The sequence below is a fragment of the Pecten maximus genome, chromosome 1, assembly GCF_902652985.1.
Source record: "Pecten maximus chromosome 1, xPecMax1.1, whole genome shotgun sequence".
Taxonomy (NCBI): domain Eukaryota; kingdom Metazoa; phylum Mollusca; class Bivalvia; order Pectinida; family Pectinidae; genus Pecten; species Pecten maximus.
The window spans coordinates 54,807,677-54,830,116 of record NC_047015.1 but is presented as its reverse complement, the minus strand read 5'-3'; the positions used below and the strand labels follow the sequence as shown (position 1 = coordinate 54,830,116).

Here is a 22,440-nt window from a genome sequence, read left to right as displayed (position 1 = left end):
CATGATTAAAAAAGACTTAAAAAAAATAAATTGCTCAAAAGTATCTTAACAGAAATAGACTCATCATCATAACAGCTTTGACCTGTGGCAATAAGATTGGGGGGTTTCTATAAACTATATATTGGGAGGTTATACATGAAATTCAGAGAAGTATGTTACACCCAGGGCAGGAAAAAAATTCAGCATCATTAGTTCTTCTGCCAAGTTTGGATTCAATTAGTACTTGTCAAGAGGAGAAACATAGTTGTCCAATTAAACTGAATTTAATAGTAGTATTTGTTGTCCAATTAAACTGAATTTAATAGGAGAATATAAAATCACTCTGAGGAAAAGGTAAAAAATCAGGCAAGTAATCACTAATATTAACTTGGCCACAGACCAAATCTATTGGTCCTTGGCCTAATACCTAGATACTTTTCTTCTCCTGGCTGTGCTCCTAACAACTTTTCTGCTGGACACTGAAATTCATGATGTTTTTATGGTCCATGTCAAGCTTTTATACTGATATTTACTAGAATATAGAAATTTTATTTTCAGTCACTAATTAATACACAATAAAAAGGATAATTCTTTTACACTACTTTAACCTTGATGTCTACATGATTTGGACCAATGTGCTCTTTTGTTATGGATTTAAATCAGAGATTTATCAGACTGAATAATTTTATCTCTTTATTTCAGGTACCCGTACCTGTTCAAAGGTCTAGAGGATCTCCATCTTGACGAGAGGATCATGCAGTTTCTCAGTATTGTCAACAACATGTTTGCCAGTGCTTCAAAGTATGTAACACTATACTCTCTCCTTAATCAGCTTAAACAATCAAAAGGTTTAAGTTTAAAACAAAAATAAAAATCTGATGAAGGCTAGTTTAAAAAAATTGAATGAAGGCTAAAATTTACATTGAAAATTAAGATTTAAAAGTTTTGAAGTATGACCTAGATTCAGTGCTTCGAAGAATTGTGAATCAATTTGAACTTCAGTGTACCAGTCTGAGAGTTTAAGGAATATTACAGAGTAACATAGCGTGATGGTTGAACAGATGATTTCTAAAAGGCAAATTGACACATTTTACTTACAGTGGTGACCAACAGCTGTATCGGGCTCGCCACTACTCCGTGACTCCGCTGGGTCCACGCTCCGGACTTATACAGTGGGTTGATGGAGCCTCGCCTCTTTTTGGTCTCTACAAGCGCTGGCAACAGAGGGATGCTCTGGCTCAAGCTGCTAAGGTTGGTGTCGCTCCTGTAGAACCAACAGGAAAAATACAGATGATGGATGAATGTTTAATATTATAATGAAAATGTTCGAGATAATGTATGTTGCTGCAAATATACTCTCCCCTTCCCTGGTGGAGAAGGTAGACAAAAAGTGGGGAAGGGGCATTATTGTGTAGCTGGATATCTGCCATCTTGGACGTCCCCTTACTTTGATATTTGATCACAAAAAAAAAGACTTAATATAGTGAAATATTTGTTCCAATTCAGATGGTTTTGATAAAAAAATGAACACAGATATTTTTATTCTGGTGTTTTTCACAAACATACACTGTTTGTATTACTTTGACGAAGTGTTTTCCTCTTGTTATTGAAAATGTACACGACCTAAGACAAGACTATATCACTTTTTCTTCACAGTCGAGCAGCGTTAGCAGTTCAACTCAGGCTAATGCACAACCAAGCATAGCTCGACCCAGCGACATCTTCTACAACAAACTCACGCCTGCTCTTAGGGACAAGGTATTCCTCTAATTTACAATTCAGCACATGTTTGTCTTAACCTTTTATTCCTAGACTTTCTCCTTTATTCTGTATTATTCTGTATTATTCTGTATTACTTAACTATTGTTAGGTGTTGTTTTGAGAAATAGGGGGCCCCGGTGGCCAAGTGGTTAAGGTGTCCTGACACTTTATCACTAGCCCTCCACCTTTGGGTTCGAAACCTTTGTGAAGCAGTTGCCAGGTACTGACCGTAGGCCGGTGGTTTTTCTCTGGGTACTCCAGCTTTCCTCCACCTCAAAAACCTGGCACGTCCTTAAATGACCCTGGCTGTTAATAGGACGTTAAACAAAACAAACTAAATGTTTTGAAGATAAGAACAAGATTGAAATGGAAATTTTATAATCATTGAAAATGATGAAAAAAATTAACTGAATTTGTCCAGCAATATGCTTATGTCTGGAAATCAGCCCTTCATGTTAAGAACATTAACAATATAGCTTGATAGTTCTGTAATTATCCCATACATTGATTAAAGTTTATACCCCCCTTTGACTTATCAGAAGGTAAATTTATTATAGCAAGTTTGTGATAATCTTATTTTCTCACCTACAGGGAGTAACCAACCTTGAAAACAGGAAGGAGTGGCCACTAACAGTCCTAAGGACTGTTCTACAGGAACTGAAGGAGGAGACCCCGGGGGATTTACTCGCACGGTAAGTATCTCAAAGATTCTCTGATGCTGATCAGATATTTTACTTGAGTTTCCGCCATTCTACTTCCTCCTTTAATTTCTCATTATCCTCCTACAGAGGTTTATGATAATGATGTTTAACATCCTATCAACAGGTACGATCATTTAAACCTCCCCTGTGAATTATTTAACATCCTATCAACAGGTACGATCATTTAAACCTCCCCTGTGAATTATTTAACATCCTATCAACAGCTATGGTCATTTAAGCCTCCCCTGTGAATTATTTAACATCCTATCAACAGTTATGATCATTTAAATCTCCCCTGTGTATTGTTTAACGTCCTATCAACAGCTATAGTCATTTAAGCCTCCCCTGTGAATTATTTAACATCCTATCAACAGTTATGATCATTTGAGGCCTCCCCGATGTATTGTTTAACATCCTATCAACAGCTATAGTCATTTAAGGATGGCCTCCCCTGTGTATTGTTTAACGTCCTATCAACAGCTATGGTCATTTAAGTCATTTAAGCCTCCCCTGTGAATTATTTAACATCCTATCAACAGCTATAGTCATTTAAGACCTCCCCTGTGTATTGTTTAACGTCCTATCAACAGCTATAGTCATTTAAGACCTCCCCTGTGTATTGTTTAACGTCCTATCAACAGCTATGATCATTTAAGACCTCCCCTGTGTATTGTTTAACATCCTATCAACAGCTATGATCATTTAAAGCCTCCACTGTGTGCAAGATAGATCCATGTAGTGTGTTCTTGGAGGCTGGAAAAAAGTAATTTCTAATCAGAAGAAAATATTCAATGAGAATATGTTCTTGCTATGGGACAAATATGGACAAATTTCATTTATAGATTTGATTTTAGTTCTGAATAAAGTTTTTTTAACAGTTGAACTGTTTGAACCAGAGATGTACATTGATAATGAAATAAATACAGATTCTGTGACTCGACAGTTTCTCTCGAGATTCTTCGCAAAGAGCTTCCTATTTCCAGGTCTGCCATTCTGGGAGTAGAGAGACCTTGCATAAATAAGTTACTGCCCTGCCCCGTCCCACCCAACCCTGCCATAAGGGCCCTAGTCACAGCATATAAGATAATAAACCTGTTGCTTGGTTACAGTGAACTATGGTGCCACAGTACCGGATCCAATGAATGGTGGCACGTTACCCAAACGTATGCCCGCTCTACTGCTGTGATGTCCATGATTGGGTACATCATCGGACTCGGAGATCGACATCTCGACAACGTGTTGGTCGACTTAGCTACTGGCGAGGTCAGTAAACAGACTTTTGTGTAAAATTTGTTGTTGTTTGTAATGTGATTTCAAGCTTGTTTATTATATAGTGTAGAATTACTTAATTTCAGGGATTCTTTTTTTACTGGTTCCAAAGATATAATGAAATTATGAAAAATAGATACAATAAAAAAATTAATTCAATGAAGAGAAGATATGGTCCATTCCAAGAAGGTAACATATGTTTTTGTTAAAATTTTTGGTAAAGCAGCAAACATTTTAACAAAACAATAAATGTCTACTACAGAAGACCAAATTAATTTCTTGACATATGCTTGTCAAATATAAATCAGTCATTAGAATTATAATATGCGATGTCATCAATCAACTTTCCTTTGCCACTGAGACATCAAACTATTGACCTTATGCATACATTTCTTTCTATTCTGGCTTTTGATAACGATTTTCATGACTGAATACAAAACAGCCAATGATATGTTTGTGTGTTTTGAGAGATATTTTTAATTAAGGAGGAACAGGAAAATTCTTAATTGCACTATTGTAATTTGTGTATGATCATCAGTTTGTGCACACTTGATTTTTATTACAGGAGAAACAATATTGTCGACAAAGCAAATAAAATTCTTGGATAAAATCTGATGTGTGCACATATTGACCCTTGCTGACCACCAGGGACTTGTGGGCAGGGCCAAAAAAGTCAAATTGACTAAAATTTCAAAAAATCTTCTGAAAACCCAGATATGGTAGAATCAAATACTCTCTATGGATGGAATGGTTTTAAGGTGTTTTATAAAGATTGTTCATTTCATGGCCCCTGGGTTTCATTCATGGTCCTTGGGTTTCAGGTTATCTGGTCAAGTTCAAGGTCACTGTTACTATTTTTAGAAAATCCTTTGTCAGCACTCTAGTGGCTTCATTTATTTGAGGGATTTTATTCAAACTTCACATAAATATAAAAGACCGTAATATCATGGATAAGTAAGAGTTTCAGGATTGTAGGATCAATGTCAAGGTCATTGTTACTATTTTTAGAAAACCCTTCATCATCAATCTTGATTTTGATCAAACTTCACACAAATACCAATTAAAGGACCATTTAGAATCATGATATCTCTGACAGGTTTTTGCTTCAGGGTTGTCATGTCAAGGTCAATGTCACCATTTCATATTTGCCTTTTCAGAGAATATATTGGAGACGAATATTACTTAATATTGAGAAAAAGGTCCCAGCCTCAATAATTTGTAAAGAATCACAAATCACATAGCTGTCACAGAAATTATATGTATAATGTAATGTAAGCTCTCGCAAGAAATTCTTTAATTTAATGTGTAAGGCAAGGAAACGGAAAACATCTTTTTATGTTTTTATGTTTAGACAGCACGCGCAACTGACTGTTACATGAATAACGAGGCGTTGCAGTTTCTAGTCCCTCATTACTGCGAGTCAGACTAGTTATTAATGATGTCTTGTTTAGAAGCCGTAGATACAATATGGCGGATACAGGATGCAAATTAACTGCTAATTATGTCCCCATTACACAGATTTTAGAAAAGTAGAGGATACATTTTAAATAACCGATAATATTACTGACAGGCACGAGTATAGATGACTTATAAGGTTAGGATATGTCTCTGTGATCACGAATACAAAGGATGATTATATCTCACACGAGCTTCAGGGTTGTCGAGTCAAACTCAAGGTCACTGTTATTATTAAAATCCATTGTCAGCACATAAGCGGCTTCATTCTATATGGGATTTTAATCAAATTTCTCATAAATACAAAGGACTATACTATCTCTGACATGTTTGAGTATCGGGACTATTGGGTCAAGGTCAAGGTCAAGGTCACTGTTATTATTATAGATAATTTATATATCAGTGATCTAGCAGCTTCTTTCCTGCAGGGATTTTGTTGAAACTTCACACAAGTTATTACTCGGACAGCATCAAATTGCGAGATTGTTAGGTTGAGGTGAATTTCAGTTATAGAGCTATGGTCGAGGCCTTTGATATTAGTGAAAAATCCTTTGACAAGTTGAATTCAGTGAAGATCTAAACTCAGGAATTATAAACAGTAGATGTGTATTGGATTAATGATTAATTTATCAATTCCCTACTGGTGAAACTGGAGGATCTATAGCATTCCTCGCTGTACATGTCCATCTTTTACATATGTACGTGCATAGCACTAAAAATTGTTACTGCTCTGGAGACTTCATCCCTTGAAGGATTTTGATAAAACTTTACACAATGATAAGTGTAAAGAACTTTAATGTTTTGGACAAGTAAGAGTTTCAAGGATTTTCGGTCAAGGTCACTATAACTATTTTTAATGGGGGCCAGTAGGGGACATTGTTTTTTTGTTTTTTTTTGTGTTTTTTTTTAAATAATTTTTTCAGATTTTTTTTTGGTTTTTTTTTTTAACATTTGCTTTTTTAAAGACAATAATGGAGACATTAAGGCATAAGGCTAGGAAATAATAAAATAATAAAAAATCCAGTCGCTCATTTCTGCTAGTCAGACTAGTTATTAACAATGTCATGTTTAGAAGCCGTAGATACAATATGGTGGGTACAGGGTACAAATTAACTGCTTATCCCTAATAAACAGAGCTTAGAAAAGTAGAGGATACATTTCAAATAGCAGATAATATTATTGACAGACACGAGAATTACCTATATGTCCCTGATATATCAATGATTAGGTACCCTCTGTAATATATAGCTTTGTTTCATGATTGTGGTAATATTGGTGAAATGTATACCAGCTGAATAAATGATGTTGATAATTTTGATGTTGAGCGATAATTGGCCTGCCGTATTTGGTTATATCATTGACTTTTTTGAACAACCACTCCAGAGCTCATGTTTCCACAATGCTGTAGGTTTTCATTCAAAGCCATATGAGATCTAGAGATGCACAGTATCTTTGTGAATGTCAAAGTAATTAACAGATTGTCTGAAGATTTTTGAAATAATCAATATGTATTAGTCTCAAATTACAAAGGTATCTCAAGAAAAATACTTTTTTTGTTCTGTAAGACAGTAAACGGCTTCTGATTGAGTTACTTGTATTTTCTTCTTTTACCATCTGTAATAGTTATCGTGCAATATGTTTTTATTGGATTGAATCATTTTCATGGCATTAACACTGACTGAAAAACCAAATCTCACCCTGGTTTGGCCTACCTTACAAAATGACTGTGTCCCCTGGATGTCTGTAAAGACAGGTTTATTGACACTACTGTCTGACAAAATGACCGTGTCCCCTGGATGTCTGTAAAGACAGGTTTATCAGCATACTGTCTAATCTGACAAAATGACCATGTCCCCTGGATGTCAGTAAAGACAGGTTTATTGACACACTGTCTAATCCGACAAAATGACCATTTCTTTTGGATGTCGGTAAAGACAGGTTTATCAGCATACTGTCTAATCTGACGAAATGATCATGTACACTGGGTGTCGTTAAAGACAGGTGTCAGTTAAGACAGGTTTACCAGCATACTGTCTAATCTGACAAATTGACCGTGTCTCCTGGATGTCTGTAAAGACAGGTTTATTGACACACTGTCAGACAAAATGACCGTGTCCCCTGGATGTCGGTAAAGACAGGTTTATTGACACACTGTCTGACAAATTGACCGTGTCCCCTGGATGTCGGTAAAGACAGGTTTATTGACACACTGTCTGACAAATTGACCGTGTCCCCTGGATGTCGGTAAAGACAGGTTTATTGACACACTGTCTGACTAAATGACCATGTCCTCTGGAAGTCTGTAAAGACAGGTTTACCATCATACTGTCTAATCTGACAAAATGATCATGTACACTGCGTGTCGTTAAAGACAGGTGTCAGTAAAGAGAGGTTTGCCAGCACACTGTCTAATCCGACAAAATGATCATGTCCCCAGATGTCAGTAAAGTCCAAATAATTCATTCTCCTAAAATCATGATAAAGTCATATTTACTTAATCGCTGTCATATTTGACCACAAATGATAAAGTTCCACTAGCATTTAGTGATTTAGTTGCTTGTGGTAAAATATCCCATCATACACAGCTGAATCAGACTGAATCTTTATATATAATAGATATTGTCTATTGTAGGTGGTTCACATTGACTACAACGTTTGTTTTGAGAAGGGGAAAGGCTTACGAGTCCCAGAGAAAGTGCCTTTCAGGATGACTCAAAACATTGAGATGGCTCTCGGAGTGACAGGAATTGAGGTATTTATATGCTGTAAAAAGTTTTTTCAACTCATTTTAGCAGTTTTGAAAATGCAGATACATTATGTGTTTAAATTTCAGTGAATCAGTTCAAGATGTTACCATGGTATTGCAAAAACCTGGTATCAAAATTTGTCTGGAATTGGTATATTAAAAAAATCTCTAGAACTAAGCAATGATTATCACTCATATTTGACGAATGATGTGTTTAATATGTTTAATTTTACTGTAACTCTTTCCATGCGTGTTACATGTACATTATGTTAGTATGACAAACTCACCGGATTTCATCAGGTAAACTAAACTTGATATTGACCGTATCACGAAAAATACTGGAATCACCTGAAATCTTATTACTTTAATTGGTACATAACACCAAAGTTTTTCACCACTCTAGCAGCTTCATTCCTGAGGGATTTTTATCAAATTTCACATAATGATAAAGGAAGTTTGAGATTCCGGGTTTTGGGGACAATGTCACTGTTACTATTGTAAGCTATGACTGGTAGGGGAAATGTATTGCTTTATCAATTCCAAGTATGCTTGTTAGTCCCCTACCGGTGACTATAGGTTTTGCCTGCGTCTGTCCGGTTAAACTTTTGGTTAAAGTTTTATAATGGTACACTATTCACTTAATAATGGTATAAGGATGCTGATTCTTTGCATAGAGGTTCTTTGGGTGTGTGGCATTACTTTTGTATGGTTAAAAGTGAAAACATTATTTTTCATTTTTTGAAATTTTTGCCATATTATGAACTTAACTTTTTTCTCTGTATTCTTCAGGTTAAAGTTTTGGTTAAAGTTTTATGATGGCACAACATTCACTTAATAATGGTATAATGATGCTGATTCTTTGCATAGAGGTTCTTTGGGTGTGTGGCATTACTTTAGTACAGTTAAAAAGGAAAAAAGTATTTTCTTTTTTTTTTGAAATTTTTGCCATATTATGAACTAAACTGTTATTGCTGTATTGAGGTTAAAGTTTTGGTTAAAGTTTTATAGTGGCACACCATTCACTTAATAATGGTATTAGGATGCTGATTCTTTGCATAGAGGTTCTTTGGGTGTGTGGCATTAATTTTGTACAGTTGAAAATGAAAAAAAAATATTTTCATTTTTGGAATTTTTTTCTATAATATGGACTTAACTGTTTTCTCTGTATTGAATGCTTCACTGATGTGAGATTCTTTTGGAATAACATCAGTGTACTACTATGCTGTGCTATGCAGAATTATGTTTATATTTCAATCCAAGGCTGTTATTACACATTTCAATTTAAATTCACTTTAGATTCTTTTACTCTGTATAGTAGACATATCAAAAGAATACCTGAATATCTTTTATGGGCAGGAAACATTGTTTATTCACCCCAATAGAGTTGAATTTACACATTGTTTGGAATGAACTTATTTTCATAAAATGATCATGTTTCAGTTGTGGCTATAAACTTTTTTACTCAAATTTGGCTTAAGTTTTAACTTGGGGGCACCGGTAGGGGACATGTATTGGTTTAGCAATACTCACCGAATGCTTGTTTGCTTTAAATCTTTGGGACAAGAAAGCTAAATGTTAGTTAAAAGATAGTGACTGCATTTTGTGGTGCTGAGAGGCAGATCCCAAACTGGAAAGAGTATTAATATATCTTAAAAGACAGTGATTTGCCACAATCATTGGAATATCAAGGTGAGCGAAGGCCCTCTGGGCCTCTTGTTTGTAAGATAAAATAAAAAGTGTTTTTTTTTTTTTTTATTATAGCATTAGATATATCACCTGAATACATATGGATTCAATAGCTATATATTAATTAAACTGATAATTAGGTAAAAGGACCTCTAAATCACCCATCCACTCTCAATTTCACAGCAAGTTTTTGTGACTGATTGCTGCAGTGGAAAGTCTGGAATGGTTCTCTTGTTGCACACAAAACAAAATTACAGATGACAGGAATTTATCTGGCTGACCTAACACAGCATAACTGTGAAGGCCTGCCCACCTTAACTTGTTAGCAGAATGATCCTCCTCCAGGAAATGTCTAGCTAGGTTTGATGGATAGGTTAGTCGTCCTATCAGAGCCCAAACACAGAAACATGGTCAGCGCTGTGTTATGGGTATATAGTTCTACAATCTGACAAATTCATTCCTGTGATATTTGTCAGGGTTCAGCTAATCAGATACCTTACAATCCAAGAACTGATAAACAGTATGTGATGTTGAGGATGATGTACTGATATATCCACATGTTTACTTGGATGGCTAGGATTACATACCATATGTATTAATCATTTAATCAAAAATTGAATGAAGACTGACGAAATTGAAATATATAAAGTGAAATATTGATACCAAAGAAAGTGAAATTAAGGCTGAAGAAAGTGAAATATTTAAAATGAAATATTAAGACTGAAGAAAGTGAAATATTTAAAGTGAGATATTAAGACTAAAGAAAGTGAAAAATTAAGACTGAAGAAAGTGAAAATTAAGACTGAAGAAAGTGAAATATTTAAAGTGAAATATTGAGTCTGAATAAAGTAAAAATATTAAGACTGAAGAAAGTGAAATTAACACTTAAGAAAGTGAAATATTTAAAGTGAAACATTAAGTCTGAAGAAAGTGAAATATTAAGACTGAAGAAAGTGAAATATTTAAAGTGAAATATTAAGACTGAAGAAAGTGAAAAATTAAGACCGAAGAAAGTGAAATATTAAGACTTAAGAAAGTGAAATATTCAGATAAAGAAAATGAAATATTAAGGTGAAATATTAAGACTGAAGAAAGTGAAATATTCAGATAAAGAAAATGGAATGTTAAAATGGAAAAGTGAAGACTGAAGAACGTGAAATTAAGACTACAGAGAGCAATGCTAAGACAAGGAGAAGTCAAACTAAGCGGAAATAAGTGGAGTTAAGACTAAATAAAATGAAATTCAGATGAAAAAAAGGAAAGTTAAGACTGAGGGAAATGAAGTTAAGACAAAAGAAAGTAACCCAGGGAACTGTAGACAAGACTGAAAGAAGTTTAGTGATAACAATAAAGAGTCTGTAAGCCATTGAAACAGTAAAACGGTTAAACCTGTTATCCTGTCAACCTGTCCCGATAGTCAACATCATATACATAAAAATGTACTTGGACAGATATTGCTTTTTATCGTAATTGTGACTTCCCAGATGGCGGTAATGACTGAACTCTTTGTTATTTCATTAATCTATTCGAAAATACTGAATATCTGTTCTGAGACAGACATCAATTCCTTATATGTGAACTATGAAGGAACTGAAAAAAAAGATTGCCGTTAATGTGCACCGAAGGAGTTTTTCTACTACTGGAGAATGAAAAGGTCCATATTCTGTGACCTCTCTATACCTGATCACTTAAAGATAATTTGATAACATCATCTTAAGACACCATATTTAGTCATATTTCTGTATTTAGATACTTCTACATATTTGGACACCTCATTACATTTTGACATTTTTCCATATATGGACACCTCTTCATATCTCTGTATTTGGATACTTCTACATATTTGGACACTGCTCCATTTATGGACATTTCTCCATATCTGGACACTTTTCCATATATTGACATTCTCCATATCTGGACACTGCTCCATATATGGACATTTCTCCATATTTGGACACTTCTCCATATTTAGTCATATCTTTGTATTTGGATACTTCTACAAATTTGACTTCATATAAGGCTGTATACTACATGTTTTGTCAACCATATCATATCTGGTCATTGGTAGTCAAGGTAACGAGAATGAACAATAGCACAGGAAATGACAGGATACGGATGGATGAGGGAAGTCCCAACACAGTAGCCAAGGTGATGGTCACATTTCAAGTAATCATCATGGTCCTCATCATCAGTGGCAACACCCTGGTACTTATTGCGTACAAGAAGACCCGTCACCTTCAGACCATCAGCGGTAAATTTGTTTCCAATCTTGCTGTCAGTGACCTTCTGCTAGGATTTATACTGCCGTTTCAAATTGCATTCTTCTTTTACCCTGAAATGGAAAAGGAGAAATATGTTTGCTTGATGCGTTTCCAGTCTGTAAACTTCGCGTCAACAACATCCTTGGTTTCGCTGGTGTGTACCGTAATGGACAGGTTTATTGCTATAGTCATGCCGCTCCAGTATCATAACATTATGTCGGACAAGACTTCATACATTCTTATTATTTCGTCATGGATCTACTCCACCATCCTGACCAGCATGCCATTCTTCGGACTAAACACATGGTCCCAGGCACCATTCTGCCTGTATGAGCTAGTCTTATCCAGTGCCTACCGATTCTTCTTTGCGGTACACACAATTTTTCTTTCCATCGTCATGTTCATCATTTACATTAAAATCTTTCTTGTTGCATGGTACCATCATCAGAGGATTCGTGCTGAAGAAATTGTTGTACCCAATGCCTTACAGGTACATCGTGATTCAAAGCTAGCTCAAGTGATGGCCCTGGTTGTGTTGTCATTCACACTGGCGTGGCTGCCATTCTGTGTTATCCAGATTTTGCAGGTTTTTAATTTCTCTATAGATCAGGCCGTTGCTGGAAATTTTGCTGTTTTTCTTGGAATTGCGAATTCTACATCAAATCCAGTTATTTATGTTTGGAAGAATAAAGAGTACAGGAAATCGTTCCATGAGATTTTGTGCTGTAAAAATTCCGGCCTTGATCACAATGGATTGGTACTTCATACAAATGTTACGACCTAGTTCATAAATTAGTACAGATTCTTTGTGTTTTAAACATTGCATTGTTTGGAAGAGAAAAATAACATTTAACAGGAAATAAAGCTTCTCTTCAGAGGAAAAGACAAAACGTGACCGATATGTTTATGAGATTCAACATTATTGATTCTGGTACTTTATAAAGAGACAATATGTAAGTGAAATAAAAGCATTATAACTGTTTTTATGATTGGAAACGCATTCATCATATCATGATAATGACCCACATTGATTTTTATTCAACAGAGAATGTCTGTCATGATCTGAAAGCACAATACCAAAGTCTCATTGTTCAACAACATGTAAATGTATACAACTTATTGATGTTATTTTTGTTATTTTCATGTATTTTAGTTGTTTTTTTAGGTCACCTGAGACAAAGTCAAGTGACCTATTCTAATCCCCTTTTGTCCATCGTCGTGCGTCCGTAAACAATTTACATTTTCGACTCCAAAACCCCTAAACCAAATTCCATGAAATTTGGCAGGAAGCTTCTATGGCTAAAGGTCAACCAAAATTGTAAATTATATGGTCCCCACCCCCCAGGGGCCTGAGGGGCGTGGCTAAAAAGGGTCAAATTGACTAAAACTTCAAAAATCTTCTTCACTACTCTCAGATATGGTGGAATCAAACACTCTTCATAGATGGAAGGATCTTAAGGTGTTTTACCAAAATTGTGAATTTCATGACCCAGGGATCTCACGTTTGCCCCTGGGGAGGGGGTAAACTTTACTATAGTTTATATTGGGAAATCACATTTTTGACTTTTATTTGTTTTATTTCTATTGGAATTCATTCTAATTTGGTAAACATTGTCAGCATGGGATGACAGTTTGATGGCATGCACATGTTGGCCCTGGCTGACCCCCAGGGGCTAATGGGCGGGGCTAAAAATGGCCAAATTGACTGAAATTTCAAAAATCTTCTTCTCAAGACTAAAATAAGGTAAAATCAAATACTCTTTATAGTTGGAAGGGTCTTAAGGTGCTTTACTAAAATTGTGAATTTCATGACCCTGGGGTCTCACGTTTGCCCCTGGGGAGGGGGTAAACTTTACTTAATAGTTTATATAGGGAAATCACATTTTTGACTTTTATTTGTTAGGTCATCTGACCCGAAGGGTCAGGATGACCTATAGCCATCATGCTTCGTCCGTCGTCGTCCGCCGTCCGCCGTGCGCCGTGCGCCGTCCGCCGTCCGTAAACTTTTCACATTTCAATCTTCTTCTCAAGTTCCACCAGTGGGATTAAGCTGAAACTTGCCTGAAATGATCGTGAGATGGTCCTGACCAAGTGTTGTTATTTTTCGGGTCAGTCCGAAATCCAAGATGGCCGCCATAGCCGCCATTTTGAAAACACATTTTAAACTTCTTCTCAAGTTCCACCAGTGCTGTTGGGCTGAAACTTGCCAGAAATGATCCTGAGATGATCCCGACCAAGTGTTGTTATTTTTCGGGTCAGTCCAAAATCCAAGATGGCCACCATAGCCGCCATCTTGAAAAACACATTTTAAACTTCTTCTCAGGTTCCACCAGTGCTATTGAGCTGAAACTTGCCTGAAATGATCCTGAGATGATCCCAACCAAGTGTTGTTATTTTTCGGGTCGGTCCGAAATCCAAGATGGCCGCCATAGCCACCATCTTGAAAAACACATTTTAAACTTCTTCTCAAGTTCCACCAGTGCTATTGAGATGAAACTTGCCTGAAATGATCCTGATATGATCCCGACCAAGTGTTGTTATTTTTCGGGTCGGTCCAAAATCCAAGATGGCCACCATAGCCGCCATCTTGAACAACACATTTTAAACTTCTTCTCAAGTTCCACCAGTGCTTTTGAGCTGAAACTTGCCTGAAATGATCCTGAGATGATCCCGACCAAGTGTTGTTATTTTTCGGGTCGGTCCAAAATCCAAGATGGCCGCCATAGCCGCCATCTTGAAAAACACATTTTAAACTTCTTTTCAGGTTCCACCAGTGCTATTGAGCTGAAACTGGCCTGAAATGATCCAGATATGATCCCGACCAAGTGTTGTTATTTTTTGGGTCCGTCCGAAATCCAAGATGGCCGCCATAGCCGCCATCTTGAAAAACTTATTTTAAACTTCTTCTCAAGTTCCACCAGGGCTGTTGGGCTGAAACTTGCCAGAAATGATCCTGAGATGATCCCGACCAAGTGTTGTTATTTTTCGGGTCGGTCTGAAATCCAAGATGGCCGCCATAGCCGCCATCTTGAAAAAACACATTTTAAACTTCTTCTCAAGTTCCACCAGTGCTATTGAGCTGAAACTTGCCTGAAATGATCCTGATATGATCCCGACCAAGTGTTGTTATTTTTCGGGTCGGTCCAAAATCCAAGATGGCCGCCATAGCCGCCATCTTGTAAAAAACATTTTAAACTTCTTCTCAGGTTCCACCAGTGCTATTGAGCTGAAACTGGCCTGAAATGATCCTGATATGATCCCGACCAAGTGTTGTTATTTTTCGGGTCCGTCCGAAATCCAAGATGGCCGCCATAGCCGCCATCTTGAAAAACTTATTTTAAACTTCTTCTCAAGTTCCACCAGGGCTGTTGGGCTGAAACTTGCCAGAAATGATCCTGAGATGATCCCGACCAAGTGTTGTTATTTTTCGGGTCGGTCCGAAATCCAAGATGGCCGCCATAGGCGCCATCTTGAAAAACACATTTTAAACTTCTTCCCAAGTTCCAGCAGTGCTATTGAGCTGAAACTTGCCTGAAATGATCCTGATATGATCCCGAGCAAGTGTTGTTATTTTTCGGGTCGGTCCGAAATCCAAGATGGCCTCCATAGCCGCCATTTTGAAAACACATTTTAAACTTCTTCTCAAGTTCCACCATTGCTGTTGGGCTGAAACTTGCCTGAAATGTTCCTGAGATGATCACGACCAAGTGTTGTTATTTTTTAGATTGGTCTGAAATGCAAGATGGCCGCCATATCCGCCATCTTAAAAAACACATTTTAAACTTCTTCTCCAGTTCCACTGGTGCCATTGAGCTTGAAATTGGTGAGGATGTTAAGGAAGGAGTGCCAACAAAGTGTTGCTATTTTTTCGGCCTTGTAAAAACTTTGGCATGGCAGCAATGGCGGCCATTTTGTAACATGATTGCGCAATCATGGTTTTCCTGAACAACACCTATTTCAAACTTCTTCTCAAATTCCACTGGTGGGATTCAGCTCTAACTTACCAGAAATGATCCTTAGATTGTCCAGACCAAGTGTTATTATTTATTGGGTCGGTCAGATATCCAAGATGGCCACCATGGCCAACAGTGCCACTATATACTTGCTACAGAGAATGCATACTACAATAATATAAGGGTTTTAATTTAGAGTCAGATGACCGTTAAGGCCCCTGGGCCTCTTGTTTCATTTCTATTGGAATTCTTTCTAATTTGGTAAACATTGTCAGCATGGGATAACAGTTTGATGGCATGCACATGTTGGCCCTGACTGACCCCCAGGGGCTGATGGGCAGGGCTAAAAAGGGCCAAATTGACTGAAATTTCAAAAATCTTCTTCTCAAGACCGAAATAAGGTGGAATCAAATACTCTTCATAGTTGGAAGGGTCTTCAGGTGCTTTACTAAAATTGTGAATTTCATGACCCTGGGGTCTCAAGTTTCCCCCTGGGGAGGGGGTAAACTTTACTATAGTTTATATAGGGAAATCACATTTTTGACTATAATATGTTTGATTTCTATTGGAATTCATTCTAATTTGGTTAACATTATCAGCTTGGGATGGCAGTTTGAGGGTATGCACATGTTGGCCCTGACTGACCCCTAGGGGCTGATGGGCGGGGCTAAAAATGGTCAATTAAATTAACTGAAATATTTCAAATTTCAGGTGACCGTTAAGGCCCATGGGCCTCTTGTTATCATATTTAATGCTACATTCTAATTCTGTTACTGTTTAATGTTCCCACCTTGTCGTTGTAGGGCGTGTGTGTGTGTGGGGGGGGGGGGGGGGGAATGCTAGCATAAAGCATCATAGCTAGTAATAATGAAGAGTCTTGTCAAGTATCTACTTTCACTTTTAATTAATCTCTTTTAGAATATTACATCAAACAGAAACTATTGTAATGTAACATTTAGTTGAACTTATTTATATTAGATATCAATATTACACCATAATGTCATAATATGTCGAACTTCAAATCATAACATGCCTACACAAGACTCGTGGTCAATGCTGAGTCAGCATTTTCTATATAGACTAGAGAAGTTGTATCATAACAAAAACTCAATTTTTGTGAGTATTTCTGCTAAATATGGTGCGAGAAAATAAATTAAGTGTTCTTTTCCATAAGAATACAAATTAGGTATGATCTGTCCTACTTAATCAGTCCCACAGCAAAACCATTTGCAGCACCATTCTGTAAATGCCAACATGAAACCTTTTATGTTCATAAATCAAAATATGAAACACATTCATATGATTACATATTAAGTTTAAAATGAGCCAGGGTATTAGATCTATGTCTTGCTCTTGTTGCAAAAGTTTAAAAACAACTTAGATGTACTTGGGTGTGATTTTTTGTCATTGTGAGGTCAGAGGTCAAGGTCAAGTGTTCAGTTCTTGAATCAAATATCAAGGTCATATGCTATTGTAGATAACTTGGCCATATGATACAGAGCTAGCTACGTTAGAAACATTGGTATTTAGATTTTGTCAATGATGCCTATTTTCAACAAGTGTAATGATTAATATTATGTTTTCCTCAAAATAAGCAAATTATATATTACTGAGAGCCATAATTTTTGTAAATTCATCAAAAAATATAAAATCAAAGAAACTTGACCAACAATTTTATCAGTTATTTTGGATTAACAATAGTTTTCTACAAGAAAAAATCTGCAAGGCCAAAAATGGAAACCATTTTTCAAAAGAATTTTAAAGCTTTTTTCATTGATTTATATCTTTGTGTAAATTTGTTGTGTAAAGTGTGGTCAATGTATGAAATGAATAAAATTATTGTGATTTCACATCAGTACATTGTTTGAGTAATAAAGTCATTCATATACAGATGTAATTGGCAATTTATTGTGTGTTTGTTTTAGCTAGACACAAAATGTCCCTGTATCAGAAACTGCCACAAAACATTATCTTTTGTTTGAATTAATTATCAGAACAGTCTTTTGGAATGATAAACTACTAAAACAATCAAGAAAAATCAAGCTAAGCAAAACGGTATTGGTCGATACAGCTGACCAGATTCACAATTATGTTATGTCACAGTAGATATAGACGACCTGTTGTTAGGAACAGGATCGTGTAAGGTCATGGTAGATACAGACGACCTGTTAGGAACACGATCGTGTTATGTCACGGTAGATATAGACGACCTATTGTTAGGAACGCGATCGTGTTATGTCACAGTAGATACAGACGACCTGTTGTTAGGAACAAGATCATGTTAGGTCACGGTAGATACAGACGATGTGTTGTAAGGAACACGATCGTGTTATGTCACAGTAGATATAGACGACCTGTTAGGAACACGATCGTGTTAGGTCACAGTAGATACAGACGACCTGTTGTTAGGAACACGATCGTGTTAGGTCACAGTAGATACAGACGACCTGTTGTTAGGAACACGATCGTGTTAGGTCACAGTAGATACAGACGACCTGTTGTTAGAAACACGATCATGTTAGGTCACAGTAGATACAGACGACCTGTTGTTAGGAACAGGATCGTGTAAGGTCATGGTAGATACAGACGACCTGTTAGGAACACGATCGTGTTATGTCACGGTAGATATAGACGACCTATTGTTAGGAACACGATCGTGTTATGTCACGGTAGATATAGACGACCTATTGTTAGGAACACGATCGTGTTATGTCACGGTAGATATAGACGACCTATTGTTAGAAACACGATCATGTTAGGTCACAGTAGATACAGACGACCTGTTGTTAGGAACACGATCGTGTTATGTCACGGTAGATACAGACGACCTGTTGTTAGGAACACGATCGTGTTATGTCATGGTAAATACAGACGACCTGTTTTTAGGAATACGATCGTGTTAGGTCACGGTAGATATAGACGACCTGTTGTTAGGAACACAATCGTGTTAGGTCACAGTAGATATAGACAACCTGTTGTTAGGAACACGATCGTGTTAGGTCACGGTAGATACAGACGACCTGTTGTTAGGAACACGATCGTGTTAGGTCACGGTAGATATAGACGACCTGTTTTTAGGAACACGATCGTGTTATGTCATGGTAAATACAGACGACCTGTTGTTAGGAACACGATCGTGTTAGGTCACAGTAGATACAGACGACCTGTTGTTGGGAACACGATCGTGTTATGTCACGGTAGATATAGACAACCTGTTGTTAGGAACACGATCGTGTTAGGTCACGGTAGATACAAACGACCTGTTGTTAGGAACACGATCGTGTTAGGTCACAGTAGATACAGACATCCTGTTGTTAGGAACACGATCGTGTTAGGTCACAGTAGATATAGACGACCTGTTTTTAGGAACACGATCGTGTTAGGTCACAGTAGATATAGACGACCTGTTGTTAGGAACACGATAGTGTTATGTCACAGTAGATATAGACGACCTGTTGTTGGGAACACGATCGTGTTAGGTCACAGTAGATATAGACGACCTGTTGTTGGGAACACGATCGTGTTAGGTCACAGTAGATATAGACGACCTGTTGTTAGGAACACGATCGTGTTAGGTCACAGTAGATATAGATGACCTGTTGTTGGGAACACGATAGTGTTATGTCACGGTAGATACAGACGACCTGTTGTTGGGAACACGATCGTGTTAGGTCACAGTAGATATAGACGACCTGTTGTTAGGAACACGATCGTGTTAGGTCACAGTAGATATAGATGACCTGTTGTTAGGAACACGATCGTGTTATGTCACAGTAGATATAGACGACCTGTTGTTGGGAACACGATCGTGTTAGATCTCGGTAGATACAGACGACCTGTTAGGGATACAATGCTGTGAGGTCACCTGACAAGGCCATCATTATCAGTTTTCCCGAGGGCTGATTTGATCCCTGGCAGAAGTGTTTAATCACTACATGTGACTCCCTCTAGAACAAGGTCTTCAAATAATCACATGATAAATTTTCTCGTCTTGTTGGAGTGTGTGACTTGATAGAATAATTTCTGTTATCAGAGTCAATGGTTGTGTTTGATCAATAATGATAATAACAAACTAGGATTATGGATGTGTAAGTGATACTGTAATTATGATTGATAAAAATGACAGGAAAGAAATGAGAACGAAATACAGATTTATAAATAGACCACCTAAAAACACTGATAGAATCTACAGAAGAAATCATTTTGGAAAAAAAAAATCTTCCCAAGAATTTTATATGAAAACATGTAAAAAGAAAAAAACAGTTTTGTGCAGAATTGAATAAATTATATCGCCACTTTAACAGTCAGGTGTTATTCTGTAATGGTTTGGTTTACACATCCAATAACAATGAAACATATTGCTTCCATTAGCAATATCAAAAACAGCATTTATGTGTTGTATAAAGCCCATTAATTACCATTCTCACCTGACCTACAGGAAACGATGTGACAGACCTCAGCTGAAATCTTTTTATTGGTCTTCTCTGTACCTTAATCAATAGGCAGTAAATCGTGAAGATATCGATAAAACTAATATGTTGTCATTCTTAGGCCATGCCAGCGAATTTGTATTAGGATTGAAAATGATGTATGGAGTTTGGGATAAGTCTGTTTATAAAATGGTATTATATTCTGAAAATGATTTGGGTCATAATACGATTTTCATTGGTTTATAAGTCCCCTACCGGTGAAATCTGGGTGACTATAGGTTTCCTCCCCGTTTGTTTAACGGTCAGTCCGTCCGTCCGTCAACAATTACATTGTGAACACAATAACTTATCAATATATCAACCAAGTTTGATAAAACTTTGTATGCAGTCAGATATCAAAAAGATCTCAGACAGGTTCGAAGACAGGAATTATTCAATAGTAACTTACAGTTATTGCCCTTTTTAATAATATCATTATTAACAATTTTCCAGCTCACCTGGCCCGAAGGGCGAATCGCTTTAAAATGCTACTATTCCTGAACAACTATATGGATTTTGATGAGTTTTGGTCTGGATATTTATTTAGCAATGTTGCATAAATGAAGGATGTGACACCCATGAGACAGGGGGCCCAATAGGAGAAATAATATTATAGCAGGGAAAAAAAAAAATAATGATAGAAAAAAAACGTTCCAAATATTTTTTTCTTTTTCAAGAATGACATGATTTAGTCCACCTGTAGTTTGAAACATTGTTAGGAGAGGCAGTTCAAAAGGAAATACACTTTTATAACTTAAATCATAATTACTAAAATATACAGGTGAGTGATGTAGGCCCTCTTGGCCTCTTGTTGTAGATTTCTTTCTTGTTATTTTTAAGATTAAATAATTAAGATTGAACGAGATCTCAACTTGGTCTCAATGTATAAACCAAAAAATGAAGTACACTCTTTACACAAATCACTGGAGCAATTCATCACCAATCCTTGATATTTGATATTTTTAGCTCACCTGGTCTAAAGGACCAAGGTTGGATTATGCCATACCCCTGCACGTTGTCTGTGCATCAATAACTGACTTCTTCTTCCTAACCACTGACCTTTGATAGGAAGCATCCCTATGTGGCTGGCATTCATATATACAAATGATGGGGCTGACCTCCCCCTTAGGGGCAAGGCCATTTGGCAATATTGATATTAACGACTTCTTCTTTTGGACTTAGCTATGTATGACATAGTGATATTTTAGTGGTTACATCTCTCTTTGTCTGGGATTTAGATTTATACAAATGATTGGGCTGACCCTCTCCCCAGGGGCCTGAGGGTGGGGCATAAGGAAGCAATTTGGCCATATTGCTGTAAATGGCTTCTTATATTTTTGAAACCGTTGAGATTTTCACCCCCTAACCATATTGTAGCATTGCTCAACATGAAAAGATAAACACCTTCATGGTGTAAGAATAGGCTCTTGGTCTTTCCCACCCCTAGGGACTTAGTTTGTTTCTTTGTTATATCTTTGAAGCAGTCGAGATCCTCACCCCAAAACCATATATAGCATTGTTAGACAGTAACAAATAAAGCTTTTAATGAATTGAACATGAACATAATTTTGACATTTGGTCAAATCAACCGGGTGAGCTATGCAGGCCTGAGCCTGGGCCTCGTGTTTTGGTGTTGATATATTATCAGTTTTATCATTAGCATTTCAACATGAGTGGTATTTCTTACAAATGTGTTAAAAAGTGAAAAATAAAATACTTTTAATTAAAAAAAGGTCAGAAATCAGTATTAGACTGAAAACGAAAGAAACATTCTGATTTCACAAATATCTGATATAAAAAAAAAATGTTGGAAATTATATTCTAAGGAAGCTGGAAATATATTTTAAAAAAGAAGATATATCTTATTTGTTTTTCGTAAATTAATCTATCCTATCCAAGGTAAACTGACTTTTAAATGACAGAAGGTTCCGGTAACTATGGTAAATAGACCCGTTTAATGGTGGCTGGCTTCCTGTTTATCAGGCAATACCTTGTCATTAGTATGTCTAAATGGCGTGATTTCATTTTGTATAAACATTCTATAAATAACACAGTTGTAAATGTCATTTACTTATAATATAGCTGAAATCCTGCAGTGGTATGTTATAACAGACTTGGTCTGAGGACATAAAAACCCAAACAAAATGATCAGATTAGCTA

The 22,440-nt window shown here is 36.6% G+C and overlaps 1 protein-coding gene across 1 annotated transcript in view; it reads left to right on the top strand.

Annotated features, from left to right (window-relative positions):
• The window catches only part of LOC117338294 (serine/threonine-protein kinase SMG1-like), a 96,291-nt gene that overhangs the window by 40,862 nt on the left and 32,989 nt on the right, over positions 1 to 22,440 (top strand). Inside the window, exons 43-48 of the mRNA XM_033899586.1 lie at positions 682 to 780; positions 1,080 to 1,230; positions 1,636 to 1,737; positions 2,332 to 2,432; positions 3,551 to 3,704; positions 7,798 to 7,917. Of these exons, the coding sequence (XP_033755477.1) occupies positions 682 to 780; positions 1,080 to 1,230; positions 1,636 to 1,737; positions 2,332 to 2,432; positions 3,551 to 3,704; positions 7,798 to 7,917 (727 nt within the window). The remainder of the gene's footprint in view (positions 1 to 681; positions 781 to 1,079; positions 1,231 to 1,635; positions 1,738 to 2,331; positions 2,433 to 3,550; positions 3,705 to 7,797; positions 7,918 to 22,440) is intronic.